At 37.1% G+C, this 13,818-nt stretch overlaps 1 protein-coding gene and 1 long non-coding RNA gene across 5 annotated transcripts in view; one reads left to right on the forward strand and one right to left on the reverse strand.

The window, feature by feature from the left end:
• Positions 1-13,818, reverse strand: part of lrp1ba (low density lipoprotein receptor-related protein 1Ba) — a 260,042-nt gene that overhangs the window by 97,271 nt on the left and 148,953 nt on the right. For both annotated transcript variants that reach the window (XM_039682989.2, XM_039682988.2), the window contains exons 42-43: positions 9,609-9,798; positions 620-824 (exon numbers count right to left, since the gene is read on the reverse strand). In XM_039682989.2, the coding sequence (XP_039538923.2) occupies positions 620-824; positions 9,609-9,798 (395 nt within the window). The remainder of the gene's footprint in view (positions 1-619; positions 825-9,608; positions 9,799-13,818) is intronic.
• Positions 4,199-6,355, forward strand: LOC120463581 (uncharacterized). 3 transcript variants are annotated; one of them, XR_016169591.1, is made up of 6 exons: positions 4,199-4,319; positions 4,837-4,881; positions 5,034-5,089; positions 5,333-5,477; positions 5,696-5,766; positions 6,185-6,355. It is a non-coding gene; the product is annotated as an uncharacterized LOC120463581 (long non-coding RNA). The 3 variants fall into 3 exon arrangements; XR_016169592.1 differs by lacking the exon at positions 4,837-4,881 and having other exon boundaries at positions 4,301-4,319; XR_016169590.1 differs by lacking the exons at positions 4,199-4,319; positions 4,837-4,881 and having other exon boundaries at positions 4,941-5,089.

A 13,818-nucleotide genomic window follows, 5' to 3' on the forward strand; every position in this document is an offset into this window, starting at 1 on the left:
TCAAAATACTAAATTAAAAAGATTAAATATTATAGAACAAAAATAAATCCCATTGGTTTTACTGGGATGGAAGAAGTTTCATTTTTAGGCCTCCGGTCACTTCTGACCGGGAAGGCCCAGGACGTGACTCATAAAGGAAGACCATCAGAGGGTTAATCAAGCTCCAAAAAACGGCTCGTTCTGATATAGTGTGAAGTCTAAGGTCACAACAATGCACCATAGGCCCCGTACAATGGTGTTCAGTCACTTAATGGCTGACATTTGCCCAAACTGGATGTGAGCATCCCATTGGTCCATCCTGAAGGTGAATGGGAGACCTTAAATGCTGAAAAGACAATGATCAATGATTTTTTTAACAACGCTAGGATCTTTTATTCAGTCCTCCGGGCCAGAGCAAATTTTTGATTTCAAGTGACAATGTATTGAGCCCAAGTGACCTGTATTCTGCGGATGGGATCGAACTTTCTTTATGTCCTCCTTCAATGCCTCACCTCAACAAAACAGAAAAGCTTTACAAAGGCTGAAAGATGTTTCCGGCACTCTTAAGACACGGCCTCTACTTCAGCTAATGCACTTCCATGCATTTTTCAAAAGTCACACAAAGCACCTCCATACTCACGTATCTGTGCGAGCCATCGTAATCACACCTCTCGATGTGCCCGAGACTGCCGTCGGAAAAATACAGCTTTTCAGCTTTGTGGTCGATGGTGAGTCCATTAGGGGTGCCGACATCCACGCTGACAATGACTCGGATGTTCCGGCCGGTTAAGGTCGACCTCATGATGCTCGGCCTCTGCTCATTCCAGTTAGTCCAAAACATTAGGCTAAGGGAAGAGCAAATAACACTGTTAGCTGCCACAAAAAATAAAAAATAAAATAAAATTGTGAGCTTAAAGTACTTGTACACCTAAGTCACTAGTTATCCACCTATTTGTATGAGCAAATGTCAAGATGCAAAGAAATTAAATATATTTACAACAAAAAACTCACATGACTTTGCCTCAGCAGATTGGATAACTGGATAAAACAGCAGAAAATTTAATTGCGCAGCATCTAATGTGATCATTTAGAAACATCTGAGCCAAAGTCTGTCATTAGAATCATTTGGTTAATCCTTCCCAAAAGCGTCTAACAAACACCAGCTATCCGAATGCAAGATAACATGCCAGGATTGATTCCGTTTCAAGTAACATTTATGATGTGGGAAAAAGAGCCACAGTGGCTTCTTACTTTTTTATTACAGAAATGATGTTCAAATTTCCCAGGAAGTGACGTTTTTGTTTCTCTTGAACACATGGAATGGATGCGCTGCTTTATTTGCAAATATTTTATGTAATATTCCAATTTTAAATCTAAATGCGATTACATTAGATGTCAAATCTAATTTATGCTAGCACTTTTCTCAGGACTAACTTCTCTGAGCAGTTAGTTCTTCAAAATTGTCAAATTTCAGACACAGCCTACTGTAAATGTTAGCTTTGAATGCCGCAATACAATAACATTTCATATTACAAAACAGAACAAAACAGCACATTATACACAAGTATGATCAATAGAATTATGTATAGATTATTTGTATAATTCATTTTAGTAAATTAAGATGTTAAACTGACAGAGGGTTGTCTAAATACATGATCCACAATAGAATGTACACCTAGCATGATTTGTTAGCAGATGCCACAAAGTTTGACAGTATTAAATGTAATGACATTTAGACATATTAAATGGTGACTTAGCTACTACCCAATTGATAATAGACGTAGAAAAATGCCTGGTTCTGTCATATAAGTAGGGCTGTCACTTTAACATTAGATCCCATCAAACTTAACAGCATCTGCTAACAAATAATGCTAGTGCTACATCACTTTTCTGAGGCATTACATCTTCAAATTTGTTGCATTTCAGACTTGTTTTCTTTGAATGTCATCTAAAAAACAGAGGTTCCCCCAAAAATAGAATGTACACCCTTGATGCTACGCTATGCTAATAGCCTCATTAAAAATGTATTCATCTGCAATTATAATCAAGAAGGCTAATAGCATCAGCCCTTTTTCTTAAATGTGGCAGAAAAAGACTAGTCCCTCGAAGGACGAAGCATGTCCTTGTGTTTGAGAGGAGTGTGCTGGCCTGGCATGTGACGGCACCGTGCAGTGTCAGCCGCTAGTGCCGGCGTGTGCCTCCTAGTTGTGATCTTTGGCAGCTTTTGGGTTGGTGGGATTTCTTGCTGACAGCAGCAGTCACTTAATGCTATGCTAATGCTCTAACAGGCTAATGCGGTGACTGCTACAGTCCGTCAAGGTATACAATGATGATATGTTCCTTCGAGAACAAACAGCTGTGTTCCTGCTATGGATGAAAGATAGCTTACTGCTTTAAACCATTGAGAAGTTAAATAAGAAATATGACGGTTTGCAGAAACCAACTTCCTACTTGGAATAGTGAAGAGAACACCTGTATAATCCTGTTTGACTAACAATTATATGTGAAACACAGCAAATTATCCTGTTTATCATACACCTGAAGAACACAAGCTAACGTTAGCATAGCATTGTTTACCCATAGCAATTTGACCCAACCCACATGGAAAGAAACTATATGAGGATATATGCGCATATATGAAACCTATATGCAGTTTATATGCACATATATGCTGCATATATACAGCATATATGCACATATATGATAATATATATGCTGCATATGTGTGTATATATGACACATATAGGCAATTTTAGGTGCATATATGCACATATATGATAAGATATATGCTGCATATGTGTGTATATATGACACATATAGGCAATTTTAGGTGCATATATGTGCATATACAGGCCATATCTCCTGCATTGCTTCTTTATATCCACACATAAGTGCTATACAAGAGTATCCTATACTGTAGCTCATGGCAGGATCTGGTCATTTGTAGCTCATCCACTCCAAACAATGCTGGGTTGTTTGAACCCAAATTTGGGTGAAATATGGACAAACCCAAATGTTTGGTTAAAAATGTAATTTCAAATTTTAACCCAAATTCAACTTTCACTTTCACTTTTTCAACTGTACATTTTTTTAATTGCATTTTTAACCCAACATTTGGGTTTGTCCATGTTTGACCCAAAGCATTTTTAGAGTGTATGTATATGTCACTATATTGCTCAAATAAATAAATAAATATTTATATACATATCAGAATGACTTAGTGGAAAAGAAGGAAATGTATAACAAAAGGGTTTGTTGTTTTTTCATTTTACCAAAAAGCCCTTTTTCCAATTTCAATTTCAAGTCACTTTCCCATACACATCCACACATTCACCGATACATCCACCAAATGCAATGCAAATTGCAATGTTTTCTGTATTGTCTGAATGCAGTTTTTTTTTCTGGCTGAAAGGTCATTACAGTCAAAAAAAAAAAAAAAAAAAAAAAAAAGTTAATAGAACGTACATTCAAATAAACATCATCATCCCACCATCTATCTGAGCAATTCACAGTGGTTAATAAATTCGAATGCTGCTGCACTGCCGATTGGCCGCTACAGCGCCCCGTAGTTGATGATGTCACCCGCCTAACGCTGCCTTCACACTGGCAGTTGAAGTCAGCTCCGATGCGGCTGCGAAACGACCGGAAGTCATTCATTTCCTATGGAGATTCGCAGACCGCATGCGAATGGGTCCGAAACGGGTCCGACCGAGTGCGGTGCGAAGAAAATCGTGTCCGTTGGTCATCCGGATGCGTTCAAAAATTTGAACTCTTGCGAAAAGCTACGGACGGTTCCTATCCGACAATTCCAGCGGAAGTTGAGCGTTGCTATGGTACTGATAAACAAACCTGAATTATTAACTTTTAATAAAATAAATATTGATTTTATAACGATAATTTGTGATGTCATTTTTTATTTTCATGACTTTCTAACGTTTATAAGGGCAGTTAATACAATTAAATTGAAGGTAGACATTGAACTATTGACCACTATATCACATTTTTTAGCCGACCTGACATGTCAACGTCCTGAGCAACTTTCCTCACGCAGCATAACCCTAATCAGAGAGATCATACAGAACTGACAGAATCAAACTTTAATCTCTCCGCCATTTTTGTTCTACCCGCGTCTGACGCTTTTCACTGTGTAGTACGACGTCCGTTGGGAACGTATTGCGTATTACGGAGCTGATTTCAACTGCCAGTGTGAAGGCAGCGAACGCTTGACGTTATCCGTATCCGGTGAGATGAAGTCAAGTTTCGCGCCGGAAGATAACGGCTGGGAGTAAAAATTGTGATTTCAGCATTGGAGATCCTCTAAGTCCTACTTATCACCAATCGTAAGTATTCCTAATTTTATATTTATTTGCAGGGTGGAAATTGCGGTGGCAGAGAAGTATAAACTTAGCATTTATTTTTTGCCAAACACACCTGTTTCAGCCCATACACTTCCTATGTTGTTAGCTGGTGAGGTAACGTAACGTTACTGTGGGTGCTAAAATAACTAGCCGTTGATAAGATTCAATTTAGAATTAACGTGTATTTATTTGTTTCTTTCTGGAGGAATTCGTAGAGGGTTAACAAAAGTCATGGCCTAGAGAACATAACGTCATGAGAATAAATTATACTTCTCTGCCAACGGCTCAAGAAGGCAATCGGCTCCAGAAAAAAAAAAATAGCACCTGTGGAGTTTGAATTTGGTCGAAATTGGTGAAAGAAAGAGCCGTTTCAATGGGCTTTCCTTTACAGTTGCAGGAAATGTCTTTCAAATAGTAAACATTAACGTTAGGGCATTACTATTTTGATTAAGTGATTGTAATTGTCTTTTTTTTTTCTTTATATATCACCTTTTTCTAGAATTACCTCAAATGAAAAGTTACCTCGCCATTATTGCATAAAAAGGTAAGTTCCTCTGATTTTGCTTTTTAAAATTGTTTCTCTAGCAGAGCTGTAGACTGATGTTGGGCTGATTGATAGTGTTAATTATTTGATTTAAGTTATTTGCACTTTAATTTATTGAAGAGAATAACTTTTATTTTTCTTCTATGAACAAGACTGGAAGGAGTCCTGTTGAGGATTTAGATTCCTCCTCTTTTGAAAAGTGCAACCGGTGAGTAACCCCCTTGAATTTTTATTTATTTATTAATAAATATCCCCATCCCCACCCCGACACCCTATCCTCCTCCTCCTCTCCTTTAAGAACATTTAGGGCAATTATTAATTTGTTTCATATTATTATTTTGTTTCTTTATCATTAATCTGCATTCATACATAAAAACATATAAACTATTGGGAAGCTAAGCATAAGAATCAATATGAAACAATGCCAATAAATGAATAAATTATTTTTCAGATTGAAGTTATAAAGGGCTCTGGGGTGTTTTGCCAGGCAGAAGTGTGGAAAGCAGCCCTCCTTGCCACCTCTGCTACTGCCATGGTGTGGAATCTGCTGCTGGGCACATTTGATCTGGAGACTTTGCTGAAAAACAACCTGAATGGTACAAAACATTCTCCTAATCTCTTCTGTCCGTAAAAAAACAATTAATATTCTGTGGAATAAATTATGTTTGTGTGCGGGCATACCATCGCTTTTTTACTTGCCATTTTTGTATTTCCTTGCACCTCAAGAAAATGTGATGTGTATATAAAAAAAGTATTGCTTTCACAAGCTTCATTTTAACCCCCTTTTATAATAATTTTGAAATTTTACTTTAAGGTGGGAAGCCAACCAGAGGGGATGGGGAGCAGCTGGTCGCCCTTGACCAAATTAAAAAGGCATCATTATTGGTGAGTAAATGTATAAAAGTTTTGTTTTCCCTTCTCAACGCATTAGGATTTTATAAGTTCACCACTTTAACCATAGCCTACTTGTATCAATGTTTATTAGGCATCAATTGAGACTGTATAAGGGATTATTGTTACTATATCTACTTGGAACCTATAATACTAATTCATCGCTTGCTCAGTTCTTGATCCTAACTTTCCTTTTCTTAAGCCACGTTTCAGATTTTTCAGAATCTTCAGAATCTTCCAATTGACATGTTTACATGACGCATTTTTTAAAATGATCAACCTTTTATCAAAAAATATGTGTCCGATCACATCTGTACTGTAAGCACTTTGTTTTCCTGATGAAGTACTATATTCTTCTTCTTCTTCTTCTTCTTCTTCTTCTTATTATTATTATTATTTTTGTCTTCTCTAGATGCTACATTGAAGAAGTGTCCGTCAGCCAGCCGAGGGGAGATGGGCACGTCTATCAATTCAAAGCTCATGGAGCTGAGAAGATCAAAAAGATTTTTTTTCTATCCAGTTTTTTTGTCTTATTTTTGTTTTTGTACTATTTGATCTTAAGTAAATAAATAATCTAAATGCATACATTTTGGACTATTATTTATGTTGCCTAGTAGCTATGGATTTTAATAATTATTCTAATATAGGTAAACATGTTGGTGCATGTATAAATGCACCTATATGTGCACATATATGCGTACATACATGTACATATATAGGTACATGTATGCATGTATATATGCACCTATATGTGTACATATATGCATGCATACATGTACATATATAGGATCATATATGCACAAATATATGCACCTATATGTGTACATATATGCGTGCATACATGTTCATATATGCACCTATATGTGTACATATATGTGTGCATACATGTACCTATATAGGTGCGTATATATGTGTACATATATGCATGTATATATGTACATATATGTGCATATATGTACATATAATATAGGAAAACGGCCAATTTTATATATGTCACATATATTAAAAACATATATCAAAACCTATATTAAAACATATATGTCTATATAGGTTTTTTCCATGTGGGAAGCTATTTTTTTTGTATCTATATAAATAAGTTTTTAAGCATCAGGCAATGGAAACTGTAAAACGCCTGAGATAAACAGGAACATGTCACATCTGACTTTGAATACAATTTAACATAAGGTGGTGGGGAATGCTAAAGTTAATTTAAATGTAAATTGAGGCATAATCACATAATCTCCTTCACATAACCTCGATTAGTCTCAAAATATCTTCTGATTCACAACCAAAGGTTCCCAAATGCTGTTTAACATATAGTTACTCTGTAATAAATTATCCTGTTTAGGGCTGGGGTAAACGATTATTAACTAAACGATTAGATGGGCAATTTTTTTTTTTGATTAGCTAGTCGACTAATCTAGCGACTAATTGGACGACTTATATAAAGAATATTTTTCTGCTGCTCGATTAATAAAAAAACATACTGTGTCTCAAATACTATACTAGCGTACTGAATCACGCTACTATAAGCACGATACTATGACAAACTACAAACAATGTTTATCATAGAGATTGTATAAATACTAATATCAGCTAAGTTACGAGGGAAACGGAGGCGGAGTTAGTGGTGCGATCGGAGGCTGGAGATGATTCGGGAGAGGTCTGTGGACGCCTTTTTTTTAATAACAGCGCGCGCGGCGCTACGTCCGAGAATGAACGACTTTAAGCCGAATCTGCCCGAGCTTGTTCGTCTCACTGCACCGGCACCCAGTTTGCGCGTCTAAATTGCAAAGTTTTTTTTTTTTTGATTCATTTAATGGAAAGCACATTCCCTTCTAGTTGTCTTTGTCCTCTACTCTGCAATATTTCGCTCTCCCACATGTGTGTGCCAAGCTGTACTGGCGGGAACGTACAAAAAATAAATAAATAAAGAAGTGTCGATGCAAAAATATGACGTCGACGTAATTTTTTGTTGATGTTGAAGCGTCGACGTCATCGACGTGCCACTACAGCACTAAATCACACACCTGCGGAACAGGTGTTAATGCTAACGCTAGCTGCTAACGCAGTTTGACAAAAAGCTAATGCTGGCATTGACATTTTGTGTTTATATAGATAATTTTTCAAGCATCAGGCAATGGAACATATCGAAAATCAGACATAAATAGAAATATCCCACATCTGACTGAATTAATTTAGTAAAGTGGTGAGAAATGCTAAAGCCAGTTTAATGTAGACAATTGAGGCATAATCAAAGTAAATAAAGTACATGACCTCTTTCATACTTTTCAGTCGTGACCATAAATCCGTCGTAAGCCCTGATTTTAGAAAGCAGGAATCTAAATGCTAAATGGAAACATCTAATTAACAACAATCACAGGTAGTAAGAATAACAAATTTAAAAAAAAATACATATATCAACTTATGATAAAAAAAACGCTTTTGTTTTCGATGTTGAAGGTGCATTGCGAAACATTTCATGTTAAAAATACCCGTTTTTCTAACCCATATGCTTAAACAATAGCCTGATGGGCTGATTGAGCCCTTCTCTACTCACTGCGATTGCCTCTATATTCCTGTACAATAAAATAAATGAGAGGAATTCGGGACGGAATTTGAGACTGGGCGTAACGTCATGCGCGTACGCGCTCACCTGGCTATGTGTGGCGGGTTTGTGTATTCGCCGCCATTCTCCGTGTCAGCGAAGACAACTCGAGCGACACAACTTTAGTCAACTTTTAAAAAAAGTATAAGATGGATTCAAAGACATCGGCTTGTAGTTCATTCCAAACCCCAACGCAAACTCCACGTAAGACAAAGAAAATAAAACTTTTGTCTAGTGCCAGGCGTCCGAATAAGACGAAAGAAAATTTAGAGACTTGCACAATGCACCTTTAAAAGTTATTTGCATTCAGTCAAACTTTGCCGTTTTGCTTTTTTTTTTTTTTTTTGTATAACTATAAACAATTTTATAATACATTATAAATACAACCAAATACATTTTTATTAATATAAATTTGATTTCACTTTTGTACAGGTCACACTTGACTTAAGAATCACTGCGCTAGATAAGCAAGGTTCAGCAAGTCAGCAATTTGTGCAAGTAGAACTAATAAATAAATGCATATGTGCAACTTAATTAATGTTTTCTAATTTGAAAATGAAAGGCTAATTGAGATCAAGTTTGAAGATTAATACCACATTTGCCGTGAAGTTCTGTAGCACAGGTCATACTGTTTTCACATCTGAATCTTTAAAAAGCTCATAACTCACTGATGTAAAATGAAAACACTGTATGAGGTCTGGTGCCTAATTACTGTAAAATAATTAGAGGATCCCTCCCTTCATCGACCTTTTGGAAAGACAGCCATCAAAGCAAATTTATCAACGTGGGTTATTTTGAGGAGAGGTGGAGTCAGGCCAGAAACATTGACACTTGAGATTTATTTTACTTTAATGAAAAGTACATAAGCCTACTTTTAGACTTGAAAACAAAAAACATTTTAATCACTGAACAAAATATGAATTTAATTTCACAAGCAACCAGTTATAAAAATTACAATAGCGGCGGTGAAGGTGCAGTGGATGAGACTCATGCCTTCGGTGTGAGATGCCCGGGTTTGAATCCACTGCGAGACACCAATGTGTCCCTGAGCAAGACACTTAACCCCTAGTTGCCCAATTGTAAGTCGCTTTGGATAAAAGTGCCAGCTAAATGAACATCAAACTGGCTTAATTTTGGTGAAAAATGGAGTAGCATAAAAAAATAAATAAATAAATAAAAAGTTCGAAAAGTTCCTTTCGAAATGTCAAACTTCAAACTCTTGACTTACTTCTGACATTCGTCCAGAGTGAGGACGTGCGGATGGTCCTCTTCGGACAGAGTGACCACTGTGTCTCTGTTGAAGGCGTTTGGTCTGGTCTGGTCAACGCTCTGGCGAGTGACGGTGGCTGTGGTTGAGCTTGTCCAGTAGAGAACGTCCCAGCCTCGATGGTACGCCAGTCCCTCCACAGACCCAACATCTACAGAAGGGGACGCCATGTCAAGTATTCTAAAGGAACGTGCGGACGGTGACCTACACCTTCACATTCTTCAAGGTTCTACACACACTTTAAACACACTACACTTCAAAGTCTGAAAAGGATTTCAAACCTTGTCTCAATCATAAAAGATAGCCCACACAAATGCAACCAGTTAACCTGAAAGAAATAAATCTGGATGGCAGGCAACAAACTCCACATGTTCTTTCAGAAGTGATTCAGAAAGAAGAAAAACGGACAGATGGTCGATGTGAAAAACAGTTAGGTTGTCAGCAAAGGTCACGATGTGAAGTGGATATCTAATCAACACATTTTTTAGCTCTTGAAAACACTGGGGAGGGCTTGACTATGCATTTCTCTATATATGTTCCACTTGAAAAAGGAGCAAAAACATTGAGATAGCTCAGTTCACAACAACAAAACACACAGATCACTTTGGTCTTGTCAATAGAATTTGGCAATTTCTTATAAGTAAACTTTCCATTCAGAATCTTATTGGCATCCATTTCAGCGTCTCGCGCTCGCCATCCACTCAAAACCAATGTAAACCAACTATTAGGCCGGCTCGCAAGCCCAAACAAGTGTGCGTAGACCAGTTTTGTTTCTGGTCTAGCTAGATCCGCTTATGCTTTGGTCAACGAAGCAACAAAACGTCCTTGCGCGGCTCAAGCCGTTGAAATGAATGGGTTCGCAGCGCCGCACATGCCGCGTCCTGTTGCAAAAGCATGTGAAAAAAGTACAAACTTTGCTGAGCCAAAATGGCCGTTAATCGCGCGATAAAAAATTGATGCCGTTAAAATGGGTTTGCGTTAACGCCGTATATAACGCGTTTAACTGACAGACCTACTATATATAAAATGAAAATATATACATTTAGAGAATAAAACTGTAATAAAATCATACATTAATATATTATACATTTTAACAATATTGGTATATAATATTAAACAGTATTTTATTTCCATGTTAAAAAACAACAAGTTTTGAGAATAAATTTGTAACAGTAACATCAAAGTCATATTTTGAGAATAAAACAATATTTCTAATAAAGAACAAAGATTGTTTTGGCTGTACAGAGAGTCATTATCCAGTGGTTGTAAAAAGTAATGTCAGAAGTGACACGCGGAATTCAGTCACATGATTAAATGTGTTTGTGACTTTGCAGTAAACTTTAATGTTATGTTCTCAGCAAAACTTTTCTTCAAATTGTTAATGGATTATACAGAAAGCAAGGAAAGTGCGCTCCTTTATAGCATGACTGACTGAGCGCACTCGCGTAAAAACTCATATTATAACTAGGGATGCACCGATATGAACATTTTGTCCGATACCGATAACCGATAATTCTTTATATTTGAAAGCCGGTAACCGATATATCGGCCGATAAATCTAAATCCAATTTTTATATAATTTTTGAAAGCCTGATTGCAAAAACAAAAGTCTCACAATTAAAATCCGTTCCCTAACACAATTATAATGTTCTCATTATAATTTCACGTAGCCGATATGACAGCACATTTTTCACTTCGTTTTTGATTCCAATCATATTTCAAGAAATACGATCAATCATGTTGAACAGTGTGCATCTTAAGTGTCTCAGGTGTCATGTGTTGAAGGAAATAATTAATTATTTATCAGCTTTAATATATAAGCCAAATTTTATTATCGGGCCGATAACGATAACATAAAAATGAGCAAATATCAGCCGATACCGATATGGTGGCCGATATTTTGTGCATCTCTAATTATAACCAATGAACCTGACTACACACACACACACAACAGATATCTTATTTACATTGTCTCTATGATTTGGTGTTATAATGCGAGGATTTGTAGATGAATAAACAGTAGTCTCATGTATTGGCAATATGCAACCAAATCATGTACGACCCGGCGCATAGTACAGTGCATTTTTATGACCTGCTTGGGCCTTTTTGTGAAAAAACAAAATCATGCATTGATCAAACGAACTTTCAGTCTTTTTTTAGCATCTTTTAAGTAGCTCTGCAGAAGTATTACACATATTTCAGGATGCCTTATCCTCATAACACCCGTAAAGCCTGACAGTTAAAGTGATTGGCATCGAAAAGGATACAGGGGCTCTGATCACTTGCAGTGAACATAACAATGACTTAATAAGCGTAAAGGAGGACGCCGACTGTGCTGAAGAAGGATAATACGACACTGGGTATTTCAGAACCAGCACAATAAATTGCTTTAGAGCATTTGCCATTGACTGTTGAAGAAAATAATAAATTGCAAATACTGTCACTATCATAAAATACGTTTCTCCAAGACAACAATGACATCAAATGAAGAGCAAATGGACACTTAAATATCCTGCTTTTCTGAAAAAAACGAGCCCTGTAATAGCACATGAGTCTCCTCGCTTCACAAGGGATCTCAAGAAACTGAACAAAATGCAGGTTTGCTAAAGTCTGCAATCTGTCATGCTAGGTAAACTGTCTCAAACTAACACAGTCTCATCCCAAGAAGTCATATAACTGACGTCTTGGGACGTCTTTTGACCATACGTCAATATCCGCCTTTTGGGGTACCCTTAAACGTTGGTTACATGACAATCCTGGGACGTCATACAACTGACGCTTTACTTTTAACGTCAGTTAGGTGGCGGGTTAGGTTTAGGTCTGGGGTAGAGTTAGGATCCGATAAACACTTCAAGTCAATGACGTTTACATGCAGCCAACAACCCGTTCAAAACCGGGACATTAGCAATAACCCGGTCGCGAACGGTCATGTTAAAGGGATAGTTCACCCAAAAATGAAAATTCTGTCAGTATTTACTCACCCTCATGTTGTTCCAAACCTCTATGTGTTTATTTGTTCTGCTGAACACAAAGGAAGATATTTGGAAGAATGTTTTAATCAAACAGATCTCATTCCCCATTGACCATAATAGGAAAAAATACATACTATGGTAGTCAATGGGGAATGAGATCTGTTTGATTAAAACACTCTTCCAAATATCTTCCTTTGTGTTCAGCAGAACAAATAAACACATAGAGGTTTGGAACAACATGAGGGTGAGTAAATACTGACAGAATTTTCATTTTTGGGTGAACTAACCCTTTAACACCGGCAAAAACACAAATGTGCTCATATCCCGGATTTTAAAAACCGGGATATTATACCTGGGGTACCCCTTTTCTAGAGAGTAAACTTGACTTTAAACAGCAATAACTTGGTATTTGTTTATCACAGCTTATCAGGAACAAACCCTCCAGATGAAAATATTAGAAATGACTTGTTTTAGGAATGAAGGTGACATGGCATTTGCACGCCGAGACATACGTGTTGCCTTGGAAACGTTTACTGTATTATGTGCGTGTCAAGAGATTAGATCCTGTCTGCGATCCATCACCTTCCTCTGGCTTACAAAGACAGATGATCCCCCCCGTGGAGACGAAGCATTGGCATCGCTGTCTCGGTCTTTCTCTAAAGGTCTGAAGGCTGATCATGTGGCATCGAACCCCTCTGGCACTGTTCACTCTCGTTGTCTTTCTAGCGTCTCTCTCCAAGCCAATACACTCTCAGAAACACTCTTTCACCTCTGACCGCAATTGATTTTCCTCGCACGTGAATAAAAAGCCTTCAAGGACTCGACGTCTTGTGCGCTTGTGGAGTGTTGACTAAGTAAAACCTTTAATTCTCTCTAATAGTCTCTCAGAGATTCAAGTTGAATTACAATGTCTATTCTCTTAATTCGTAAACCAGACATGTCTCTGATGACTAATACTTTAGTGTTGCTCTTTTCTCCTTTTTTTGTACCTGACTACATTGATTACAATGGAAACTTGTTTAAAAAAGGTCATTAAGAATTTTATTCTCACAATCCTGACTTCATTCCTCACAATTGCGAGATTATAAATGTTATAAACTCACAAGTAACTGCGAGAAAAAACAGTCAGAATTGCGAGTGTATAGCCTAATGCAGACTCTCTTTGAATTGTGAGAAACAGTCAGACTTGTATAAAAGTC

The sequence above is a fragment of the Pimephales promelas genome, chromosome 2 (assembly GCF_988280905.1).
Source record: "Pimephales promelas chromosome 2, fPimPro1.hap1.1, whole genome shotgun sequence".
Lineage (NCBI taxonomy): Eukaryota > Metazoa > Chordata > Actinopteri > Cypriniformes > Leuciscidae > Pimephales > Pimephales promelas.